The sequence below is a fragment of the Euprymna scolopes genome, chromosome 41 (assembly GCF_053919585.1).
Source record: "Euprymna scolopes isolate OS-2025 chromosome 41, ASM5391958v1, whole genome shotgun sequence".
Lineage (NCBI taxonomy): Eukaryota > Metazoa > Mollusca > Cephalopoda > Sepiida > Sepiolidae > Euprymna > Euprymna scolopes.
In genome coordinates this window covers 15421861-15448892 of record NC_136522.1, presented here as the reverse complement: position 1 = coordinate 15448892, position 27032 = coordinate 15421861, and the positions used below count along the sequence as shown (strand labels likewise).

Genomic DNA, 27032 nt, shown 5'->3' with positions numbered 1-27032 from the left:
CTACCAGGTCATATACAAGAAATACCAGGTCACATACAAGAAATACCAGGTCATATACAACAACTACCAGGTAATATACAAGAACTACCAGGTCATATACAATAAATACCAGGTCATATGCAAGAACTGCCAGGCCATATACAAGAAATACCAGGTCACATACAAGAAATACCAGGTCATATACAACAACTACCAGGTCATATACAAGAACTACCAGGTCATATACAAGAACTACCAGGTCACATACAAGAAATACCAGGTCATATACAACAACTACCAGGTAATATACAAGAACTACCAGGTCATGTACAAGAACTGCCAGGTCACATACAAGAAATACCAGGTCACATACAAGAAATACCAGGTCACATACAACAACTACCAGGTCATATACAACAACTACCAGGTCATATACAACAACTACCAGGTCATATACAACAACTACCAGGTCATATACAACAACTACCAGGTCATATACAACAACTACCAAGTCATATACAACAACTACCAGGTCATATGCAAGAACTACCAGGTCATACGCAAGAACTACCAGGTCATATACAAGAACTACCAGGTCATATACAAGAACTACCAGGTCATATACAAGAACTACCAGGTCATATACAACAACTACCAGGTCATATAAAAGAACTACCAGGTCATATGCAAGAACTACCAGGTCATACGCAAGAACTACCATGTCATATACAACAACTACCAGGTCATATACAACAACTACCAGGTCATATGCAACAACTACCAGGTCATATACAACAACTACCAGGTCATATACAAGAACTACCAGGTCATATACAAGAACTACCAGGTCATATACAAGAACTACCAGGTCATATACAAGAACTACCAGGTCATATGCAAGAACTACCAGGTCATATACAAGAACTACCAGGTCATATACAACAACTACCAGATCATATACAACAACTACCAGGTCATATTCCAGAACTATCAGGTCATATACCAGAACTACCAGGTCATATACAAGAACTACCAGGTCATATGCAAGAACTACCAGGTCATACGCAAGAACTACCAGGTCATATACAAGAACTACCAGGTCATATACAAGAACTGCCAGGCCATATACAGGAACTGCCAGGCCATATACAAGAAATACCAGGTCACATACAAGAAATACCAGGTCATATACAACAACTACCAGGTCATATACAATAAATACCAGGTCATATACAAGAACTACCATGTCATATACAATAAATACCAGGTCACATACGAGAAATACCAGGTCACATACAAGAAATACCAGGTCATATACAACAACTACCAGGTCATATACAAGAACTACCAGGTCATATACAAGAAATACCAGGTCACATACAAGAAATACCAGGTCATATACAACAACTACCAGGTAATATACAAGAACTACCAGGTCATATACAATAAATACCAGGTCATATGCAAGAACTGCCAGGCCATATACAAGAAATACCAGGTCACATACAAGAAATACCAGGTCATATACAACAACTACCAGGTCATATACAAGAACTACCAGGTCATATACAAGAACTACCAGGTCACATACAAGAAATACCAGGTCATATACAACAACTACCAGGTAATATACAAGAACTACCAGGTCATGTACAAGAACTGCCAGGTCACATACAAGAAATACCAGGTCACATACAAGAAATACCAGGTCACATACAACAACTACCAGGTCATATACAACAACTACCAGGTCATATACAACAACTACCAGGTCATATACAACAACTACCAGGTCATATACAACAACTACCAGGTCATATACAACAACTACCAAGTCATATACAACAACTACCAGGTCATATGCAAGAACTACCAGGTCATACGCAAGAACTACCAGGTCATATACAAGAACTACCAGGTCATATACAAGAACTACCAGGTCATATACAAGAACTACCAGGTCATATACAACAACTACCAGGTCATATAAAAGAACTACCAGGTCATATGCAAGAACTACCAGGTCATACGCAAGAACTACCATGTCATATACAACAACTACCAGGTCATATACAACAACTACCAGGTCATATGCAACAACTACCAGGTCATATACAACAACTACCAGGTCATATACAAGAACTACCAGGTCATATACAAGAACTACCAGGTCATATACAAGAACTACCAGGTCATATACAAGAACTACCAGGTCATATGCAAGAACTACCAGGTCATATACAAGAACTACCAGGTCATATACAACAACTACCAGATCATATACAACAACTACCAGGTCATATTCCAGAACTATCAGGTCATATACCAGAACTACCAGGTCATATACAAGAACTACCAGGTCATATGCAAGAACTACCAGGTCATACGCAAGAACTACCAGGTCATATACAAGAACTACCAGGTCATATGCAAGAACTGTCAGGTCATATACAAGAACTTTCAGGTCATGCATAGCAGACTCAGATTATGTGTAACATGCTAAGGCTACACAAGCTAAAACCATGTCAAAACTTATAATTCCTAATAGTGTGTTTTCGGAAAAAAAGCATAAAAATAAAAATCCTACCTGAATATTTAACCGGTTTAAATTGTCGGCTGAGGATATTTTTTGCCAATTGATTGGATGCTTCTAAGTTTAAGATGGCATCAGCCATCGATCTGAAAATAAAACATTTTATTTATTTATTTATTTATTTATTTTTTTTCTTCTAAAGTATGCATTACTTCTAGCTAAAGTTAATACAAAACCCTAAAGGTATTACTTCTTAACCAGATTTTTAAACGAGTTAAAAATAACCAGACTTTTTCAATTTGATAAAAGTTCCATTATAGCATATTTATTATGGGGTGGAGCTGGAACGGTTTAACATCCCAGCATCGATCTGAAAACAAAACAAAAAGAATGTAGAAAATCATTTACTAGCAGAGCAATCTGACTGCAGAAGCTAACCTGAAATTAATCGCAGAAACAATGTAATATATAGCAATAAAATAAAATATTAATTACAGAGAACAGATCATTTTAAAATAGAGCACAAATTACCTTGAAATGTTAAATTGGTTACAGCATGGGTCACAAACTGTACAAGTACCAATATTTTGAAGTAAATAAAATCAAAATTATAATGAATATTAGATTCCTTTTCTGGCTACAGATGTTATTTTATCTGTTTTTCTTTCCCTTTACTGTGACCGCACATCGCACACTACTGCGGTCATTTGCATATGTATTATCCAACTGCTGATGCTATCAGCGTCAGCGGCTCTGTAATACAGGCATTTAAGAGTTCATAGTAAATTTTTAGAGATTAATGGGAATTCATAGTCATTACAACAAAAGAATCTTGCAAGTTTGAATTATGTCGAGTTATCTCCCATTTTTCCTTGAGAGTGTTTTCAAAATGACAGCGTGAGACATTCACTTTTTGGTTAGCCATAAAATTTGATTTTCTTATTTAAAAATAAAACTACTTGATCAATTACGTGATTTTTGGAATACGATATTTTCATTCCAACACAGGTATGTACATTATACAGATTTTTTTCAGGGAGAATTCTGGACAAGCACCCAAAAATGTTACAAAAGAAAGTATCTAAATTGCTATATCGACTGAACATGAAATATGATTAAATAAAAATTAAAAAAACTGGATGCCGTTAGAGGAAGAAAAGTGGTATATATCGACTGAATATGAAATATGATTAAATAAAAATTTAAAAAACTGGATGCCGTTAGAGGAGGAAAAGTGGTATATATCGACTGAACATGAAATATGATTAAATAAAAATTTTAAAAACTAAAAATACCTGCATTCGGATTGAAGTAAATAAAATCAAAATTATAATGAATGTTAGATTCCTTTTCTGGTCACATGTGTTATTTTATCTCTGTTTTTCTTTCACTTTGCTGTGACCTCACATCACACAGCGCCTTGGTCATTTGCATATGTATTATGCAACCACTGCTGCTGCTACCAGCATCAGCGACTCTGTCATACAGGTATTTAAGAGTTCATAGTAACTTTTTAGAGATTAATGGGAATTCATAGGTATTACAGCAAAAAAAAAACTTGCAAGTTTGAATGTTTCTTCAGAGTGTTTTCAAAATGACAGCGTGAGACATTCACTTTTTGGTTAGCCATAAAATTTGATTTTATTCAAAAATAAAACTACTTGATCAATTTATGTGAGTTTTGGAATACGATATTTTCTTTCAGTCACGAGTACATACATTGTACAGATTTTTCTTTGTTTTATTTTTAATATGAGAAAAATTCTGGACAAGCACCTAAAACTAAAAAAGAAAGTATAAAATCCATTAAGTCTGAATTGCTATATCGACTGAACATGAAATATGATTAAATAAAAATTTCAAAAACTAAAAATACCTGCATTCGGATGTCCAGGTGCGAATCTCAATATCACACTTTTGATGCTGTAGTTTCACCAACTTGTCATCTTCATCATCCGTCACGGAAATAATTACCTTGACATTCGATCCGGAACTGTGCGTTTCACAGATATAGCCGTGAAATATCTGAGTGGATTTTAGATTTTCTGCCATCAAAGAAAACCGTACGCAGATCATATTCTGTAGCGGTGGAAAAACAAAGCCAACATCGGGATCATTATCCGCTTCCAAACAGATACCATGATCCTGAAGAATACTCCCAGGAATACTAAAAATCCAGAACTGATTCTCTGGAAATAGAGTTACGTTTCGTAGAATTATCGACCGATTCTGTTGAATGGCACAACGATAAACCTCAGTCAAAAGACGATGTTGATGTTCCGAGAGTTTCACAGAATATTCAGGAAGAAAGTATTTTAAGGGTTCATTGCGGTGTAGTAGGCATAAAGAAACATTAGGGTTCAGATGAAGCACTTGTAGCTGTGGGCTACAATGACCCTCTGAATCTTCAACAATTTTTACAGAGGCTTGAAAATTTAGATACGGATGCACATCGACGCAGAAACTGTTTCCTGTGCTGATACGAAAATTCGGATTCTTTGCTTCTTTGTCTTCTGCGCTTTTTGCAGTATGAACATAATTTTTTATCTGAGAGAAATTTTGTTTGCGTAACGAGCTGAGTATCTGCTGCCAATTGAATACGTTGATGCAAATTGTTGCCATGTTAGACTCTATATTCTTTGACAAAGTTTCGGCTGCACAAATTGATGAGCAAGTCTGAACGTTTGCCTCAATCTGGGTAAATTGCAATGTACAGGATTCAGACGATGTTGAGCTTGAACCTAATATATCTAAACAAACAGAATGAGACGAGAATGCAATTCGAGGTAATAGAATTTCTACCATGGAATTGTCCACTGATATGACTGTCGCTTGGGTTTCGATTGTTTGGTCTGGAAAGTCTTTTAGAAGTTTCTGGAAAAACTCATCTTTCTGCTGCAATTGTTTTGCTGCGATTGTTTCCGTCAGCTTCTTGGTGACTTTTTGGACTACTTCAACGTTGACTGGGTTTGGTAATTTATGGATGGCAGCAACAAGCATTTCCTGGACCAAAAGATCGAGAAAACTAATTGATGGTTTACAAAAATAAACTTGAGGGTCAAAGTTCAGACTGTAATCAGATGCAAAATTATTGGAGTAGCCAAACTCCATGTCTGTCAAATTTGAGAGCTTTTTTAGTGCCACAGCAATTCTGTTATGGCAAAATGGACCCAGAATAATGTCTTGCGCATCTTCAAATCGGTTCTCATCTACAGAATTTATGATTAATTGCCAAGTGTCTGCATTGATTTCCAGAGTTTTAGGAATGGTTGATTTCAAATCTTCCTGTTTGATGTAGTCTAAGAGACATTTACAGAAAGTCTCGCATCGGCAAATTTTCCCGTGTAAGTATGGCTGAAGCAGAAGTACTGAGTTTAGGGCATCAGACACGTGTTCCCTTTTCCATTGATCAAATCTCGAACCCTTTTGAAAAGATTGCCAGACTGTTGGAGTCGTCTCGGGGAAAACCTTTGAGAGGTATCTTACAATCTGTATATGTACCTGGATACAGATTTCAGTCAAAAGTTTCTCACTTTTTGGATGATCCGTGTACGGATTTTTGACATAGAGGCTCTCGTTACCGAGTCGCAATTTGCACCATATATTAGCCAGCTTGTGAAGATAGTTGGGGAAATTGAGTTCTTCTTTCTCAGTGGTTCTTTGAAGATAATTCTCAAGTTCTGTGATTGGAATTATCTTTTCGGGTTTGATAAACGTCTGGTGAAATGAGCAGTCCAAAACTTCTCCTTGTATGTTGACTTTTAGCAAACAAGAAACCGCGCCAATTGCATGGTCCAATGTGAAATAAAGTTCAGGCATGTTTGGTAATGATTGCTTTGGCCCTAATGCCAACACTGTTTCTAAAGCGCCGATATCATCAAATTTCTTATTAGGAATATAACTTTGTAAGTCAGGCCAGTGAATTCCGACGATGAAATGTTCAGCAACTTTATAAAAGCTGAGGCCAATTAAGAGATTTTCTGCTGGAGAGTCAATAACGTATACGCACGGAAATGAGAAATTTATACGAGAATTCTCAGAACAATACTCATCCTCCAAAAAACTGAAAAGCAAGTCTATTCTTGATTTTGGATGATGCAGTGGATATGGTTGGTTCCAAGCAAGCTGAAGGATATTGGGATTTGCCAGTTTTGAAAGTGAAGAATCTTTGGCAGTTTTTGAGATGGCATTCATTAATTTTGTGTCTGGCTTTGGATTAAATAAGCTATCTTCAGTTGGAACCTGGCGAATAGGATTTGGGTTCACATAGTTTGAAGATTCTGTTTTGGAGACGGGATTCACTGAACATGTATCTGGCTTTGGAACCTGGTCAATAGGATTTGGGTTCACATAGTTTGAAGATTCTGTTTTGGAGACGGGATTCACTGAACATGTATCTGGCTTTGGAACCTGGTTATTAGGATTTGGGCTGAGAGATCGTCGATAGAAGTCATTAGAATTATCCCAAGCATGGATAGATGTTTCACGATCAGAAAGGAGACGACTTACTTCGAGTCTTACGACATCGTAGGTGATTTCTGGTGGCTTAACGCTGCACAGTTTGCTGCAGTAATTTATAAAGATACGCCAAATTGTAGAGCATTTTCCGTAGGCGCAAAGGGCCACAGGGTCACCTACAACAATAATGGAATGTTTGGCCCGTGTCATGGCTGTGTTTAGCAATTTCTTGTTATTGAAAAAATCAACTTCATCTGTTTCATTGCAGTAATTGGCAAGTTCCTCTGGGTTTATATCAAGACGTTTGCTCGTACGCACGGTACTAATGATGATCACATCAAATTCTTTTCCTGAGAAAAAAAAAGAAAGTAAAATATCAGAATTATGCATTAAAATGCATCAAATCTCAACAAAACAATAACATTTTTTACGGTTCACAGATTTATTGAAGTTATATCACTCTGGTTAAGATTGCATAAAACTGTACTTGTTAATCAATCAGCATTAAAAGACTTCAACATACTCCCCTCTCCCAAGATGAGTTTTAGGGGAGAGGGAAGCTTTAATGGATCCCAAACAATATCACTAACAGTTGAGATTGAAATCAAAATCCAAAGACAGTGAGTCAAGTATGATAATTATTAGACCAGCTTGCCCTAATCTTTAAAAAATATTTTCAAACCTCATGAAACAATTGGCAAAAAAAAATATAAAAATGACCCCACCCCCCTGCACTCCTCAATTTTTTTAATTTTAACCCCTTAGCAGCTCTTTTTTCGGTTGAAAACTGATTAAAACGTTTTCCACATGTCTGAATACCCTATATACCAAATTTCATAAATTCATTGAGTATATAGGCTGAGAAGTATCCTCACACACACATTCACACTTTTATAGATATTTATGTGATAAAAAGCGATATTAGACATAAAAAATCTAGTCTACATATAGACTAGATTTTTTATGTCTAATATCGCTTTTTATCACATCTCAAATGTTTGTTGTACTACTGATTTAAATAAAAAAAATTAAAAACGTGTTTTATATATATATATATATATATATATATTTACAAATATATATATATAAATATATATATATATATATTTACATATATATATATATATATTTGTAAATATATATGTAAATATATATATATGTATATATATATATATATTTGTAAATATATATATATATGTAAATATATATATATATATATTTACATATATATATATATATATTTACATATATATATATATATACATATATATATACATATATATATATATATACATATATATATATATATACATATATATATATATATACATATATATATATATTTACATATATATATATATTTACATATATATATATATATATATATATATATATATTTACATATATGTATATATAATTACAAATATATATTTACATATATATATATATAATTACATATATATATATATATATATATATATATATATATATATATATATATATATATATATACATACTGGCAGGAAGATCCAACACTGCTCAGGATTGAATAAAAATCATTACAAATAAAATACCATTCCCAAATTTCACCTTATTTATTGACTAACACTTGTATATAATTTAAAATGAATATATATGGAATTACTTACCTGGAATGTTTCCAACTTGTTCAACAACGACTTGACTTAGGCGCATACCGTGTTTACGCAGAGACAAGCGAATCAGATTTACCTAAAAGAAATGAATCAAAATACTTGTGTGATAATCTTTCATTGTAATATGGACAGTTGTTTGTTTGTACAGAGTTATCTGCCCTTTGCTACAAAGAACACCAAGCCTAACACTAAAAAAGATGCTCACTGAAAGTTGAATGAAATCTAATTTTAAAAATTATAATGAAATTATCAAGTCTGATATTTAGTATTTATCTTCATTGAGAAATTTTCATTTATTTAAACAATGAACTAAAAAAATATTTTTACTTTGACATTTTTGTTAAAAAATGGCAAAGTATAAATATTTTTTTAAAAAGTCTTAGAATTTTCAGCATTTAGTTCAACAGAAACGATCTCAAGTATTCAATGTTTACTTGGTTGAAAAACTGATTGGATCAAAACACTCAATCTCGATTGGTTATTAGAAACAATTGCCTACTGGAGCCGGGCACCGCTTCATGTTATCTATATGAGCGAGTGCCCACATGCTATTCCCAGTCAAACTCACTATTACACATATTCTTGTTATGCAAATGAACTCCAGCCTTAGGTCCTGGCTACCATTATCATCTCTGCATAATAACATCATCTAATCTTTTTTTTTTTTTTTTACTTGGGAGTCATTACTTATCAAGGCCCGAAGGCCACTAGAGGATAAAGGTTAATGAATGTAAGGTGGTAGTGTAGTAATCGTTTATGGTGTAAATTGGGTAGAGTTTGATTAATCATGGGGAGGCTAAAAGAAGAATTTGTTTACATTGGATTTGAAGGCTACCATGTTGTATTCAACCAGGAAGCAGGCCAGTGGAACAGTGTTCCAGAGGCGGGCAGTTCTGGGAAAGAAGCTTTGTTCATGGAATCTGCGTTCAGATTTAGACACAATTAGGGACTGGGGGAAATCGTATATAGTGGTTGTAGTTAGTCAAGTGCTTTTGGCGAAAGATTGGGGAGGGGGGGGGCATAGATTGAAGTTTAATTGAGCACTTACCATGAAAATTACGATAGAGCAAAGACAGACTCGCAACATCTTGTCTGTGAGAAAGAGGTTGTAGGGAAGAGAAAAGGGCATCACCTACTAGATTTCGAAGTCAGTTTTGAACGCTATCAAAGCTGGACAGAGCGCACCGAGCAGCTCCTGCCCAGATGTGGCAACTGTACTCCATTTCAAAGCGTACTAAAAGGTAGCTAGTTAATTTTAATGCACCTAAAAACCAAGCTTCTCTTTTCATCATCATCATCGCTCTGACCTCTATTTGGCCCCAATTGAAATGAATCGTCTGGAGAAAGCACTATGTCTTTATTATTATTTCTATCATTTCATACCTCTCAAATCACTGAGAAAAGAAAAAAGTGAACAATAAAATTCAAAAGCATGTCAAGAGGGCTTAATCGTCATCCGAGTGAATCACAACTTACTTGGTCTTTGTAAGAACTCACGATGCAAATAGATTTTGGATTAAAAGATCCAAGTTCTTTCGGCCAATTTGACGACATGTTGACCACACAATCGACGATTTGGATAATTTCTTTTTCATTAAAATATGACGGGCTGCTGTGGTAATGGGACTCGATACCAGACACGGCATAAAATTGTAAGGGTTTCAATCTGGAAATAGACGGCAGAGTTTTCAGCTCCTGCTGATTGGTTGCAATGCCATAAAAACAGGTGGAAATAAACTGATTGATCACTTTCACGCTGCGATAGTTATGCACCAGGAGTGTGTGCAGAGGGGAATCAGCGTTCACGTTCTGATGAGGGTGGTTGGCGTAGTGTTTGAAAAGTCGCTGCATGATGGATACTCCAAGGCCCTGTTGGCGAGCTACAGTAGAATGGACCTGAAAAATAAAGGAAATGAAGCAAAGTTTTATAAAATACAGGTTTTAAAAAAAAAGAATCAAGTGTTGAGAATGAAATACGTGGACGAGTGAACTCACCATAAGAAGTTATTTTTTGTGTAAACCATCGATGAGACCATGTCCTTGGAGTCAAAATAGCAAACCATTTTCAAACTAGAAACAATTATTCACGTTATTTGGGCAATGGATTTAAATTGCAGACAAACTGCTACTTTTTGGAACACATTTTGTCAAAGAAAAAGAGGAAAGATTTAAAACTTCAAAATGAATTAAATGTTGAGAAATTAAGAACAATTAAAAGTACAATTTTTTTTTAATTCCATTTTCATCCCAAACAAGGCACAGTGCCACTTTGATGTAGGGGGCTACTATTAGGGCCATAAGTTGCAGGGATACTATGTAGGGAGTTGAACAGCAAGATGTCTGTTCACACTACACTTGAACTTCTGCATGTCAATACAATTGGGGAAGCAGGAACCTGGAAGGGAGTTCCAAAGTCTAGCAGTTCTGGGGTAGAAACTATTAGAGTAGAAGGCTTTCTTACATCTAGGGATCTCTACTGTGAAGGGGTGGGATTTTGCTGCTTGTTGGGTTTGTCGGGGGGAAGTTACGTTGAGAGGGTACAAGGGTTTGTAGTTTGTCAGAGCATCCACCATTAAAATATTTGTAAAACAGGCAGAGGAATGCAACATTTCAGTGATGGGACAGTGGTTGAAGCTTGGATGACAGTTCAGGACTTATCAAGTTGGCAACTCTTTTGAACCCTGGCCAAGAGCGAGAGACTAGTAACAGATGCACCAGTCCAAATGCGACAACAGTACTCCACAAATGGGCGAATGGTGACCTTGTAGAGGTACAGGATACTTTCAGGCGTAAGTAGTTTTCTAGCACGGTAGAGAGAGCCCACCTTCCTTGCAGCAGCCCTGGCAATGCTTATAATATACCTGTTCCAACTCATGTTCTCTGTAAACTTTAAGTTGAGAAGTTTGAAAGAATTACTGTCAGGTAATGTATCTTTAGCCATAGCTATTGGTGGTTGCGAAGGTTTCTTGTAATTATTGAAGGAAACAAGCTTAGTCTTGGCAGCATTGAATGTGACCATCCATTTTTGTCCCTATTCCACTATAGATTGGAGGTCTTCCTCTAGTGTTTCTGCCATTTCCCTAGATATATGTTCATTTGTTTTCCCTCACGTGCCTGTATAGAGCATGGTTAACAGCATATATACCAGCTCAGAGACAATTTTATCAGGGAGGTCATTTATGAATATTAGGAATAATAAAGATCCAAGGATCGACTCCTGAGGTACACCTGCATTTACATCATATTGTTTAGATGTACGACCGTCGAGGGCAACCTGGATTTTTCTCTTATTTAAGAAGGGTTTAATTATGTTAAATATTCGTCCAGTGATACAATATGATCTGATTTTCCTGAGAAGACCATCATGCCAAACCCTGTCAAAAGCCTTAGATATATCTAGGGCTACCTCTCTACCCTCCTCTGCTTTATCCAGCGTATGGTATATAGGTTCAGAGATTACAGTTGGGATATCGTAGAACAAGCTTGCCTAAATCCATATTGTTGATCAGTCAGAAGTTTAGCATCTGTAAGGTGATGGACTAGAGCTTGGTTAATTGTGGACTCAAATATTTTGGCGAAAAGCGGGCAGAAGCTAATGGGGCGATAATTTAATGGGTCAGTTCTTTTGCCAGAATTCTTGTAAACTTGTACTACAGAAGCAGTTTTCCAGCACTCAGGAAAGCAAGATTCGTTAAGGCATTTGTTGTAAAGTTTGAAGAGGACTGGAGCAACCTCAGTGGAGCACTTTAATAGCACAGCCGGGATGAGAGAGGGTCCACGTGCTTTTGAAGTGTCTAAGTTTTTTATGATAGCATGCACCTAAGAAGGAGTGATTTTCAGATCATTTAGTGTGGCGTCTGTCCACAAAGGAAAGTCAGGGAGAGAGTGGTTTGCTGCATCCATTGTGGAGTTTGAGCCAAACCGACTGTTAGTCTTTTTGGTTGTCATGCAAACAACCTTGTGATTGTTGGATAGTGGGGGAATTGTTGATTGCCCATTATTTACTACACTGTTGTACATTTTCCAGGATTCCTAATTTCTGTGCTTCGATGCGTTTTCTGGTGGTTTTGGTATAGTCTCTCTTAGCTGTTGCTATTTCTTTCTAACCATTACTTCTAGCTTCTATAAACTCTTGTCTGTTTATACTGGACTTATGTCGGTTAAATCTGCGGTATGCATGTTGCCTTTTAGCAATGGCAGCTGTACAAGTAGAAGTAATTTATTGGGGAGAGTGGGGTTTGCTATAGAATTTCCGCACATATGCAACATGTTTGCAATTTTTAGAAAGAATGTATTTCAAATAAATGAAAAATGGCTGATCTGTCATCCCTGGAAAATTCAGTTTACGTTTGTTTCTTTTGTGTGGCAAGTGCCCAAAAGAAAAAAAAAACTTGCCTATCTTTCTGCCTTGACCAGGTCTTGGTATTTAATGACTTGACCATAGTATGGCGTGGGGGTAATCTCTTAACAAAATTCTGTAATTTTTTTCATTATTTTTTTTTTCAAATTAGTTTCGTATACTTAAATAAAAATTATTCTGGCTCCTAAAGTTTAAAAAAAGGATAAGTCTTCCCTAGCAATAAAATACGGAAATGTAATTATGTATGAACATGGGTAGCAGACTTACTATTTTGTATTAATTTGGATTACGCTTTGAAATGGGCCAAATATAAATTTTGAAACACAAATTGCTTCAAAATAGGCCAACTTTGCAAAATTTGGCTTTAAAAAGCCAATCTGGCAAACAGAAAAAAATATGAGAGTAACTTCCCTTTGATGTAGCCTCGTTTTTAAATATCATCATAATCATATATGCTCATTAAAGGACTCATCATAATTTCGACATGCAGCGATTCTTCAAAGTCAGTAAAATGTTGCGTAAAATTAGACCCTTAAAAAACAAAAAAAAAAACATCGTCTGCCAAGACGTGTTGAGCTAAAAGAGTAAAATACACAAACTCGATACATTGTATCTTAATCAGTTGTACTCTGTGACATGTGGAATAAAGTTAGCTTTGTAAAAGGTCCCCCAAACATTGTCCGTTGATAGGTGTCTGTCAAGGCATCTTTGTCAGCTGGTTAATCAGCTCATTATTTGCTAAAACATGTTTGCTGCCTTGCATCTCCCATCATCTTTTATCCATAAAACCCTCATCAAGAGAGAGAGAGAGAAAATGAAAGATAGAGAGAAGAGAAAGAAGGAAAGAATTATTATTTCACGGGAAAGGGAGAGGGAGGTAGAGAGAAAGAGAGAGGGTAGTAGAGGGAAAGAGAGAGGGAAAAAGGGAAAGAGAGATAGTTAGAGAGAGAGAGAGGGAGGGAAAGAGAGAGAGAGAGAGGGAGGGAAAAAGAGAGAGAGAGGAGGAGGGAAAGAGAGAGGAGAGAGAGAGAGAGAGAGAGAGAGAGAGAGAGAGAGAGTGAGAGAGATGAGGGAAAGAATTATTATTTCACATCACTTACCTTAACGCCCATTTGATGATAATCGCCGGAAAGGACCACACACGTGTCCTTCGTGGCCAAAGATAGGGGAAGCAAAACCTTAGCTTCAAGTTCTTGGGCCGCTTCATCTATAAAGATGTGCGTGAACATCCCTTTCAGCTGAAGTTTGATCAGTTCATGGCAGTTCTCGAGTGTTGAGATGACAACACGGGCGTGATCAAAATCTGTGTTTTCGGCGTTTCGAAACCGATCCTGCGTGGATGACATCAGAGTGTATTTACGCACTTCCTCCGGGACCGACACGACATGTCTTCCAGAATAATAAACACGAAGTAACATTTTTTGGTTTTGTTGTTTCTTCACGTATTCGTCCAAATGTTTAAGAATAAAAAGATCTGCAGAACTAGAAAACAAAAATGAAGAGAAGATAAGTAAACTAGCTATACCTGGCGTTGCTCGGGATTCATTAATGTTGTCTTAGTCTGAATTTAACACCAAACAAGACGATCATGAGAGGTCATCCTCCATGAATGAAAAATTTGCTTTCACCATGACTAATATTTGTGCAAAATTTAAAAAAAATTGAAGGAGTGGTTATTGAAAAAAGTGCGAACAAACGAACCTCAAACGATTTTGCTGCAATTTTACCTTAAGGGAGAAACCAGAGTTCTCCCGGAAAATCCGTTAGTGCAAAAATTTACTTTCACCATGACTAATGTTTGTGCAAAATTTTAAATAAATCCAAGGCGTGGTTATTGAGAAAAGTATGAAAAAAAACAAACGGAAGTGAACTACTAGGTCAAACCCCTCCTATGTCAGGGGGACCAAAAATGTAATAGAATATGAATTCTTACTTTTAACTGTTATGATCAGCCCCACGTTGGAATTACGTAAAGGCGCTTACGTAAAAAAATAAAAAATTAAGGAAAAAATAAACGGAAAACTCGTCTTGGTTCAATAACTTGTGCTGAACTAGAGGAAATGGGGAGACTCTTTCAAAACGAATAACACAGTGAAAGGAACGCAAGCACGAATGTGAAAGTTTATAGTAAGTTTATTGTAAAAATAGACTATGGAAGTGGGGTGGGGAGAAAAGAAAAAAAGTGAGATAAGAAAAACGGGTATTTGTACAGTTTAATCCAGACATAAAAAAATATTGAAAAAAGTTATATTGTATGTATCCGTTATGGAATGAAGTCCTCAAAAAAAAAAAAAAAAATTCACTTAAATTGATCAAGTAGTTTTTTTTTTTTACAGCAAAAAAACAATTTGTTACGATACCAAGCAAAAGGTCGTCATGTTTCGAATTTTAGGAAGAAAAGCTAGTATTAAAGATGGGGAGGGTTTGTCGGCGCTTTAAACTGAGTTATCTCCCCATGGCGTGTTCTAAACATTCAAACTGCATGCTGTCATAAAAACATGTTTTTCCCTCAGTAAAAAAAAAACTACTCGATCAAATTAAGTGAACTTTTTTTTGCGGAGATCTCCAGTCTAAAACAAATACGTACAATATAAATTCTTTTTGGTATTTTCATTTTTTAATATCTTGATTAAACTGTACAAGCACTGAAAAATTTTGCTGCAATTTTACCTTGGCGGGGGGGGGGATAAACCAAAGTTCTCCCGGAAAATCCATTTGTGCAAAAATTTACTTTCACCGTGACTAATGTTTGTGCAAAATTTTAAATAAATCCAAGGCGTGGTTATTGAGAAAAGTAGACCGGGGGAGGGGGAAGGCAAAGAAAAGAAAAAGTGAGATAAGAAAAACAAATCATGGGGATGGGGGAAATCTTACGATATTGTCTAAAAATGCAATGAGTGGAAAGGGTTAGGCAAAACAAAAAAATAACAAAACAAAATATCAATTCGCCGAGAGATAATGAGAGAAAGCAAGAGGGGAGGGGGTCAGACGTGCAATTATTTTCTTTTTCTTTTGTGTGGGATTTTTACCCGTTAGCATTTGCAACAGCTCTGTCTATTTTGGTCATTTTTTTCCCTGCAGGCCATATTTGCAATTTGTTTGCAAATATCCACTTTGAGTTCATATTCTTTTTATTCCATTATTTGGGGGGGGGGGGGGTATATTAGTTAGCTTTATTTTGTCGTATTTATGATTCCAACTGTGAGGTACGGTACAGCTATCATCTCCGTTTCAAATTTATAGCCATCCACTACCAAGACCGACTTAGATGTTGATGTATCATATTTGCAGGCTATGTTCTCTCCTGACATTTCGTCATTAACTATGGTCACTTTTTTTATTCGCATCAGAGTTAGTCTGTTCAGGTTTTTTTGTGGTCTGCATGATCATAAAGTTAGAGCTACAATCGTTGTAGCCATTGCCCTCGTCACAGCCTCTTTCATTTCCTCAGTTGTCTAATAATGACAGCCTCTAACGTTTTCCGTGAACTTAGGAAATAACCAAAAGTCACAGGGAGCAAGGTCTAAACTACAGGGAGGGTGGGGAACTGTCTTGATGCCCATGACAACATCTTTCTTTCTGATCTTCTCTGATCACCCTTGGGACAAACTTTGCGCAAATCTTCCATATCTTCAGTTCCTCGCGAATAATAATTTGTACACTTCCCATACTGACATCAAACTGTGCACTTATTGTCTCTATAGACACACGACGGTCCTTATCAATTGTAATTACTTAGGCCCTGTCATAGACATGTACTTCAGCTAGTTTTTAAAATCATTGTAATAACTTAGACCCTGTCATAGATAATTACTTCCACTAGTTTCTAAAATCATTGTAATAACTTAGGCCCTGTCATAGACATGTACTTCAGCTAGTTTCTAAAATAATTGTAATAATTTGGTGTCATATAAACAATAAAAACTGGGAAAGTTCCGCTCACTTCAAAGCATTTTTTTTTTACTTACCTGTTACACTGTGTGCATATTAGAATCCTGGCTTTTGGTTGAGTGTCGAGCAATTGCATTGTTGCTTGTGCAAGCGTTTCCGTTTTTCCAGTGCCGTAAGCGCCATTTAGAATGAATGGGCAGAGGAAGTTCTCCCGTTGGCTAACGATGTATTTCACAGCAATCAGTTGTTCTTTATTTAAAAGCTTAGAACTGTAAGAGAGAGAATAAACGTTTTAAAATATGTACTTTTTTTTTTTTACTTATATATTGACATTTATTACAAATACTTTTTTATATAGTTTTACAAGTATATTTACTTTTTACTTATATATTAATATTTTTCTGCCGATTTTATTTTTATTATTTTAATTATATTCTGTATGAATTAGGAAGAATTTTCTCCCTTGCGTCTAAATAGTCACAACGTATTTAGGGACGTGTACACACACACACACACACACACACACACACACACACACACACACACACACATATATATATAAAAGGTAAAAAAATAAAAATTAGATGTAACTCTACTTCAGTACTGAGCACTTTTTTATCCTTTTTTTTTGACCAAACTACATTGGATTTTACCTTGGATTTTATATATATATATATATATATATATATATATATACTATAGCGTATAGTAGTCATAAAATATACATAAATATTATATTTTAATTCATACAGAAACTGAGACATGAGCATGTGAGTATTATGTTAGTAAAAAAAATACTTGAGCTGAAACCAAAACCTAAAGCCACTGATTCAAGTACGATAACCATTATACCAGCTTGACACAACATTTACAAATTGTTTTCAAAACATCTTATTCTTAACATAAAGAAGCTGTCATGTTTCTTGATTGTGCATGCGCAGTCGTGAAACAGCTAACAAATATAAAAACCGACGACTTCCCCCACCCAACCACCCACATACCAATTTGCTAATTTTGACCTCTTAGCAACCCATGTTTTTCTGGATGAAAACCAATTAAAAAGTGTTCCACATGTCTGAATATCCTATATACTAAATTTCAAGTCTATAGATCAAAAATTTCCAGTGCCATAAGCGCCATTTAGAAGTTCTCCCGTTGGCTAACGATGTATTTCACGGCAATCAGCTGTTCGTTATTTAAAAGCTTAGAACTGTAAGAGAGAGAATAATCATTTGTTGAGTATATCATTGAAAAGTGTCCTCTCACACACACGCACACACACTCACTTTTATATGTATACTAGTGGGGGTGCCCGGCGTTGCCTGGGCGTTTGTAGGTTTTAAAAAAAAAATAAAATAAAAGCTGAAACCCATACCGTGAAGGAGGAAAAGAAGGTGAAAAAAAGGAGTTGGTAATTGACTTTTGGAAGACGAAATAAAAAACTAAAAAAAAGAAGCTAACTATTATGCCCTCTAAACCTTGCGGTAAAATATCACGTTTCCTTTCACTTTCTTTTCCGCCTTCGCCTCAAGGCTTCAGGTTCGAACCCGCCTGCCTATGAACGTCGTCTCTACACTTTTTTTTTTTTTTACATAGGCATCACCACTTATCAAGGCCAAAAGGCCACTCGAGGATAAGGGTTAAAGAGTGTACAGTAGACAGTTGGACAATATAGTAATCGTGTTTGTGTATGGCTATGAAAGTTTTTTTGCGTTGGGGTTCTCGTGTCGGTTAGATTCCGGGAGAAGTTTCCTTATACTTCCTAGATTATAATATCTCAGATTCGCAAACGGACGTCGTCTACCTTCTTTTTTTTTTTTTTCTGATCGAGTTTTAAAAAATTCCCTCGTTTCGAGTAGCTTTTTGTTCTTTTCATTCATATAAATAAGACGAAACTAATCGACTAATCCAGCCTGGTTGTATTTGTTCTGTAATTTGTCCTTGGTCAATGTAGGGAAACCCTTCATACTAAGACAATTACTATTTATTTGGATATGGCCAGAGTGCCCCCATTTGTTTTTTGGGGGGGGAGCTGGTTTCCCCCACATTATAAACGAGCTTGTGTCTAATTGTTTTTTTGGGAAGCAAATAAATACCACGACAGAAAGCAGAAAGCTTAACTGGCCCTCAGTCAGGTTTAAAAGCCACTTTCATTTCTGCACCGACTCCTATGATTCTTAAGTTAATTACCAATTTGTTGAATTCACTATGCTCTTTGGCCTAATGGTTAGCGAGAAAGATTAAATACCCTATGTTTTCGAGTTCAAGCCCACCTCTCTCTCTATTTAAAAAAAAATTTTTTTTTCATATTCTTTTCCTCCTTCACTGTTCGGGTTCAAGACTGCCTGCCCACTACCACTTTTTTTGTTGCCGGGCACCCAGGCATTATTATTATATAAAAGCGAAAATGAATCTGTGCTTGTGTGTGCTTGTATGCCTCGCAAAACCTTTTGACAAAGGCGATAGATCCTGACGAGATCTCTATCTTTTTCAAGCTCCGTCATTCAGATGACAAATATCGAAAAATTGACAGACTTCAAAAGAAAGGAGTCAAAATGTGTCTTGGTAAAAAGAGGATAGACAAATTGATTACAAAAGTAATGGCTGGAAATCCTTCACAACTGTGGCAATTGTTATTCCAAGCATATTTGACAAAGAAAACCGTGAATATAATGTACCGCATTCATAGATGTAGCATTGACTCTCCAAACCTAATTTAATTTGTTTTTATTAATTTTTATGGGAAGCAAAATAAATATTTTAGAGTTCACTTGCCTGTTCAATATCACAGATTTTAAAAAGCTGTTCGCACTTATTTGATAAATAGTCATATGATCCCTATTACAGACTTCACACTTTAATACCAAAAGATTTTAAATGCTTGGACATTTTTTTCTAGCCTTAATTGACCTTGGTGTTGTCTGATCACCACATCCTCTGAAACATTTTATTTTTTCTTTGAAAAGAAATGAATCAAAATGTGTCAAGGTAAAAAAAAGATAGACAAAATAATTACAAAAGTAATGGCTGGAAATCCTTCACGACTGTGGCAATTGTTATTCCACACATATTTAATGAAGAAAACTGAATAAAATGTATCACATTCCCAGATGTAGCATTGACTCTCCAGGCCTAATTTAATTTGTTTTTATTAGTTTTTATGTGGCAATTGTTATTCCAGACATATTTAATTGTTTGGTTGTGGCAAAAGTGAAAAATATAGATGAAAATCTTACAAGTTTATCAACACCTTGAATACAATATATAAACAAACATTTAGAAATATCATAACTTAACAAAAAAACTTTTATTTGCATTTAAAATGCCCCTAAACACAGGAAATTCTACTTTTTAGGTAATTATGTGTGAATACACTAACGTCATTTTAGAATTTAGAATAGGGGTTCAGTTTTGCATATAAATATAATATAAAATGATCCCATTTCCGGTACATTCTAACTTTGTAAGCAGCTAAGTAATTTTTACCACTAATTCTTAGTCCGATCAGCAAAATTATAAAATCACATCTAATTGCTTTATTTTTTGTATTACCACTCAGACTTAGGGTTAGTAGTAGGAAAGGAGTGTGGCTTTTATGACTTTTAACAATCACATATTTTATGCTAAAGTTTGTTTGGCACATTGACATTCCCAAGATTTAAAACAAATAAAGTTGATAACATATCCTTAAAACATTGTCTGATCTTATGAAGAATTCTGAGTAAAATTATTCATTATAAGAAACGATCCTAACAATTAAAGGACACTCACTCAAAAGAAAAAAGATGTAAGCATGGCATACAAAATAACACATGCGCTATCGTATTAATATATAGATTATATTTGGTAAGTGGTATATGTTAGTCAATTCAAAGTGCTTAATATCTTTCCCAGTTGAATACAACATGGTAGCCTTCAAATCCAATGTAAACAAGTTCTTGTGGAGCTATCTATTTTACCCAATTTACACCATTAACAGTTATTGCACTATTACTTTACATTCATTAATCCTTATCCTCGAGTGGCATTTGAGCCTTGATAAATGGTGACTTCCAAGTGAAAAAAAAAAAGGAACAAATGCTATAAAATATGAACAAAGAGATCTTTTCCAAAGATATATTTTGAAGTTAAATAATCCCTAAAAAGGGTTGATATGTCATAATGTTGGATAATCTAGTTGCCCGGGAATGACATCAAAGGAAATTCAGTCAGAAGCCTGGATGCAGGTGCTCCCGGGAACGATGTAAAAAAAAAAAAAAAATCTAAATAGGAAAGCATAGAATCCTCGGAGATTAGGTCAGCGAGACTGACAGACTTTTCAAGACAATGCATGGTGGAATGTTGATGTCATCTGTCCCAATAAAATAGACGTTTAGACAATGGAGAAGAGAGAGAGAAAGATCACGGCGGCGAACTAAGCAACACTTTTTCTCCACAACAAAACACACCAACCCCACCTCTTGCACCATAGCTAATGTTAAAACTGTCATTCTGAAACCGAAAAGATTATTTTGAATAAACAAAATATTTTATAACCATCTCTGTGTGTTTTTATTATTGCTGCCAAGTGTATATATCGAGACAATGACAACAGTTGATTTTTTTATAAATTATATAGATTGAAAAAGATTTCATAATTGAATCAACTTCAGCGAATATGTAATAGAAAAAACAAGCCGCGCGTGCGTGCCTCCCCCCCCCCTGGTGATGCATGTTAGATGATGCCACAAAAAAATAGTGAAGAAATGATGAATGTGAGAAGTGTAAAGGGCCAACATTGTTTTCACATTTTCCCCAAGTTTCAAAAAAATCTAATGGATGGGGCAAAAGTCATTTTTTTTGCGATTTTGGGGCATTTCTGACTTCTTTTGAGCTCCTGGGAATGCCGAATTCCAGTGAAAATGGACAAATGATGCAGTTTCATGCCTTAAGACATGTATATTTGAATTCAGCACCATGGAAAACCACTATATAGACATACATATCAAGTTCTTGAGTAATATGAAAAAAAGCTCCAAAAAGGCATGTTTTTTAGCCCTAAAAGTCCTAGAAGGATGCAAACCAGAATTTTGCCAGGGTCATCCATACTGAATTTATATTAAGAACAATGGCCTCCACATTTTGGCCAAGTTTCAAGAAAATCTAATGCATGGATTAAACGCTATGGGGCAAGAAGTGTCATTTTTGGCCATTTTGGAGCAATTTTGACCTCTTTTGAGCCCCTGGGGACGTAACAAGAATTTTCGCAAAAAAAATTTTTTTACTGTGCACATCTATTTAATAAAATACAATTTTTGGCAAAATTTCAGGAAAAACTAATGGACTAATTTGGCAATTGACCGGACTAACAGACACACGGAAGCATGGACGTATGGACACCACTAAAACCATAGGTCCCTCTTCGATAAATCAGGGGACCAAAAAAAAAAAAAAAAAACGAAAACATAGTAAACCAGTTGTTTGAACTCACCTGCATTTGGTTGGTTTAGTTTTCTGCGAAAAAATGTTCTTCACTGGATCCGGAAAGACAATATCGATGGAATCCAAATTGTCGAGTGCAAAATGCATGAGAAAGAATGAGTGTCGGTTGAGTTGAAATTGTAATTCTACGTCTGGGTAAACATTTAGAGTCAATCCAAGATCTTGAATGAAGGACTTTGTTAGCAAAAGGTAAATGCTAGTCCGTTGCTGTCCCTTGAAATTATGATTATCTGAAACTATTTCCACTTCGTAGACTTTGCTGCTAAACATGGGCAAAGCAATATAGACAGATGTACAGCTGGTCAGTATCAACCGACCAATGTCCGTGTCTTCAGATAGCTCATCGGATAGCGGAAGTTCACCAAAAAGTTTACCTGGTCCTGAACTGAGGAGTGTTGTCCCATCCCCAATGGTTTCTGAGACGATCATGTCCGTACACAAATTGTACCTAAAACAGACAAGAAAAATATCAACAAAACAAGAGGATCATGATCGTGTTGAGGTTAATGTTGTTTTTATGGGTTGGCATGTGTTGGACGGCTTTCAGAAATTGACTTTTAAACTGATCGATCACGTATCAAGTCTTTATCACTTTTTGTCTCAAGTCTTTCCTTATTTCTTCACATGTTTTCCCTGGCCTTCTTGTAAACTGAACCTGCTACCTCAACTGTTCTACATCTAACCAAGAATTCTCATCTATTCTTTTAATGTAGCCATAGCATCAAAGTCTGATATTTACATATACATCTTACGCTGCCAGAGAGAGAGAGAGAGAGAGAGAGAAGAAGAAGAAAAGAGGAAGAGAGAGAGTTAATGATAAACAAAGAAGGAGTACCCAAAAGAAATGGAGAACTAGAGAGAAAGAGAGAGTGACAAAAGGAAGATAGTGAGAAAGAGAGGGAGAGCGAGAAAGAAAGAGGGAGGATGACAAAGGGAGAGAGAGAGAGAATGACAAAAGAGAGAGAGAGAGAGAGAGAGAGAGAGAGAAAGAATGATGAAAGGAAGGAAGAGAAAGAATGACAAAGAGAGAGAGAGAGAGAGAATGACGGAGAGAGAGGGAGAGAGAGGATAATAAAGAGAAAAAGAGGATGACAAAGGAGAGAGTGACATGGGGAGACAGTGACAAAGGGATGAGAGAGATTGACAAAGAGAGACAGTTACAAAGGCAGAGAGAGTGACAGAGAGAGAGGGAGGGAGTGAAAAAGGGAGAGAGAGGGAGGGAGTGACAAAGAAAGAAGGAGAGAATAGTAAAGGAAGAGGGAGAGAGACAAAGGGAGAGAGAGAAAGTTTTACGAAGAGATAGGTAGTGAGTGACAATGTGAGAGATTGACAAAGGGAGAAGGAGAGAGAGAGAGTGACAAGAGACAGAGAGAGTGACAAATAGAGTGTGACAAAGTGAGAGAGAAAGAGAGTGACCAAGGGAGAGAGGCAAAGAGAGAGAGAGAGAGAGAGAGAGACAAAGACAGAGTGAAAAGAGAGAAAGAGAGTGAAAAGAGAGAAAGAGAGTGAAAAGAGAGAGAGAAAGTGACAAAAAGAGAGACAAAGAAAGAGAAGGAGCGAGTGACAAATAGAGAGAGTGACAGTGACAAGAGAGAGAGAGAGTGAGTAAGCAAGAATGACAAAGGTAGGGAGAAAGAGAGTAACTCTCAATCTTGTCATGCAAATGATTACATGTTTCTAATGTGAATTAAATGAGTTAACAAATAAACTTGTATACTTTTTACTCGCGGGAGGTGAGGGGAGGTTTGCCCGGTCGTAAAATACGCTTAAATATGATATTTTAATTTATCCAGATTTCGTATATATTATTATAGGGTCATGATTTTAAAAGTAAAAAAAATATATATATATATATATATATATATATTAGGGGCGTGCAATAATTAATGCCCCTGACCCACTTCCCATAGAAGTAGAGCAACGAAACTTGGCACAGTTATTAGTCTTTCTTTACATAGGAACCACCCAGAGTTGTACATTTCTCCCATCGTTTGATGCAGCTCTGGAGACCGTTTTTGTAGAACACCCCAGGTTGGTCCTCCAACCACGACGTGACTTCAGAAATCAAGGCTTCATCATCTGGGAAACGCTTTCTTTTCAAAAACAACTTCATGGTTGGGAAGAGGTGAAAGTTAGAGGGTGCAAGGTCAGGAGAGTAGGGAGGATGGGGAAGGATTTCATAACCACACGCCTGTGCTTCTGATCTGGCAGCATGCGAGGGTACCTTTGCTGATCTTGCCCCACCTGTTGATTTTGATAGCTTCCCTTAATTTCCTCAAAAGTGAAGCATAATAGGCTCCTGTAATTGTGGTACCCTTTACCAGGAAATCCGTCATCACTACTCCGTCCTGGTCCAAGAAGACTGTGAGCATGACCTTGCCAGCGGAAGGCTCCACCCTTGCCTCCTTTGGAGGTGGTGAGACCAAGTGCTTCCATTGCATTGACTGGGCTTTGGTCTCTGGACCATAGTGATGGACACAGGTTTCATCCTGTGTAATCAGTCTTTTGAAAAACTTTGACTCATCTTCTTAGCACATCTTCAAATTCATCCTTGAGCACTCGACGCGTTCTCCCTTCTGGAATGGTGTGAACAAACTGGGAATCCATCTGGCAGACACCTTATGCATATGCAAATGGCCATGAATGATAGTTTCCACAGACCCTGTACTAATCGTGACATCTTGAGCTATTTGGCGAATAGTAATGCGCTGAGCTTCCAAAATGGCAGCCTCAACTTGACAGACAGATGCCTCATCAATGGCAGAAGGGGGGGGAGGCGACCAGGTCTGGGAGCTGTTTCCACAGACTTCCGGCCATGTTTGAATTCATGATGCCAGCGTTTTACAAGGTCATATGATGGGGCATTTTCACCATAAGTTTCTTTCATTTCATCAAAAGTCTCCTGTGGTGTGCGTCCTTTCAAATACAAAAACCGAATCACTGCTCGACATTCAACAGGCTCTATTTCACACTTGACTCAGTTCAAACACCTGTAAAACAGAAAACCCAATTAGTTCAGAGCTGTAATTTGCCACATAACCTGTAGAGATATAAATCATTGCACATGCAAAATTTCAGCTAGATCAGACAACTGGAAGTGGGTCAGAGGCATTACTTATTGCCCGCCTCTCGTATTTTGGTGCCATCAGCTAGAATCGAAATCGAAACCAAAACTGCAGCATTCAATGCTGGTGATGTTACCACTGTACCAATGTGACATGTCATATGAACTAATTAAAAATTAACTAAGATGAATGTACAAAATGTATAACGATTGTTTCAATTTTTACCCATTTTTGACCCATTAAAAACTATTTTTAACTAGCCAAAGACCCATGAAAGAACGGTCCATAAAAAATCCAATCACTTGAGGCCCTTAGCATCGCTCTTAGTTTCGGAAGTGATAGAGCATGAAAATATGTAGACGGACAGACATAATGAGTTTTATAAATTAGATTATGATATCGAGCGATCCTGACGTTACATTTCTCTGAACACAATAAAATTGATTCCAGAACCAGAAAGAACAGTTGGAAATGACTTATATACCATACATTACGACCATGTAATCCCTACAGCCACCTACCTTGAAAATGCTGCTGTGAAACCTGACATAGTTATATGGAATAAGTTAGAGAGAGTTGCAAACTTGATTGAAGTGAGTGTTCCTAATGATGAAGGTCTTAACAGAGTTGATAGAGAGAAACAGACCAAATACGAAAGTCTCATGTATGATATGAAAAGAAATTGGAATCTAAAGGGGATATCAATCATACCAGTTATCATAGGTGCCACAGGACTTATGAAGAAGAACCTGAAGTCCTACCTAACTAATATTCCTGGTGAACCAAGTGCAAAAGAGATTCAGACAATTGCACTTAAGGGAACAGCGAGGATACTAAAAAGAGCTCTCGGTTGGTTTCAATAAAAAAAAAAAAGCGGGGCAGTGTTGGCAGCTGGTTTGGCTGCCCCATACCCAGCATTACAATCTTCAAAGGAAGAAAAATAAAAAATAAAAATAAAAAAAAAATTTTAAGATGCTTTTAAGACAATTTCTTGCTGGAGTTGCAATCAGGAATTGACAATTTTTGTTAGAATAAGTTTAAAAAAAAACAACAAAAAAACACAGTTACAATATACAACGGTCCTGGATATGACCTTAAACTATATCCAGTGGTGAGGCCCCAGCTTGCGGGCTTTGGGGAGTGTGGAACCATCCTTTAATTTGCATTGCTCCTAGATCCACTCTGACCCGGAGTTGTAGTACCTGTAAGGGTCCCAACTATGGGTTAAATAGAAACCGACAGAAAAACAACAAATATATTCTATTAAAATTTTTTTCTTCAAAATCTTTGGATTCGGCATTAAATAACCTAAAAAGGGTTGATATGCCGTAAAACAAAACCAACCAACCAACCAACAATATGCAACAATTTTTTTTTTTTAACTTTTTGAGTGTTGTTTAGATTTCTACAACTGATTTAGGGTATTTTGCGCTGCTAAATCAGGAAACGCCATCCATTTCTCTCCATCAGATCAGGATTTTTTGCTGTTGATTAAAATACAAATCAGATTTTGTGACAAAATCGATTACATTTTTGTGGCATTATCAACTGGTTTTTGTCAACACTTATAATCCTAAATATGTTTTTAAGAGAAAAATTTATTTAGCCAA

The 27032-nt window shown here is 36.2% G+C and overlaps 1 protein-coding gene across 6 annotated transcripts in view; it reads right to left on the bottom strand.

The window, feature by feature from the left end:
- The window catches only part of LOC145266358 (uncharacterized), a 165834-nt gene that overhangs the window by 12178 nt on the left and 126624 nt on the right, over nucleotides 1-27032 (bottom strand). For 5 of the 6 annotated variants that reach the window (XM_080121976.1, XM_080121979.1, XM_080121981.1 and 2 more), the window contains 7 exons: nucleotides 22347-22805; nucleotides 16954-17145; nucleotides 14086-14467; nucleotides 10102-10521; nucleotides 8620-8701; nucleotides 4389-7320; nucleotides 2567-2658 (listed from right to left, as the gene is read on the bottom strand). In XM_080121976.1, the coding sequence (XP_079978102.1) occupies nucleotides 2567-2658; nucleotides 4389-7320; nucleotides 8620-8701; nucleotides 10102-10521; nucleotides 14086-14467; nucleotides 16954-17145; nucleotides 22347-22805 (4559 nt within the window). The remainder of the gene's footprint in view (nucleotides 1-2566; nucleotides 2659-4388; nucleotides 7321-8619; nucleotides 8702-10101; nucleotides 10522-14085; nucleotides 14468-16953; nucleotides 17146-22346; nucleotides 22806-27032) is intronic. The other variant, XM_080121978.1, reaches the window with a different exon arrangement.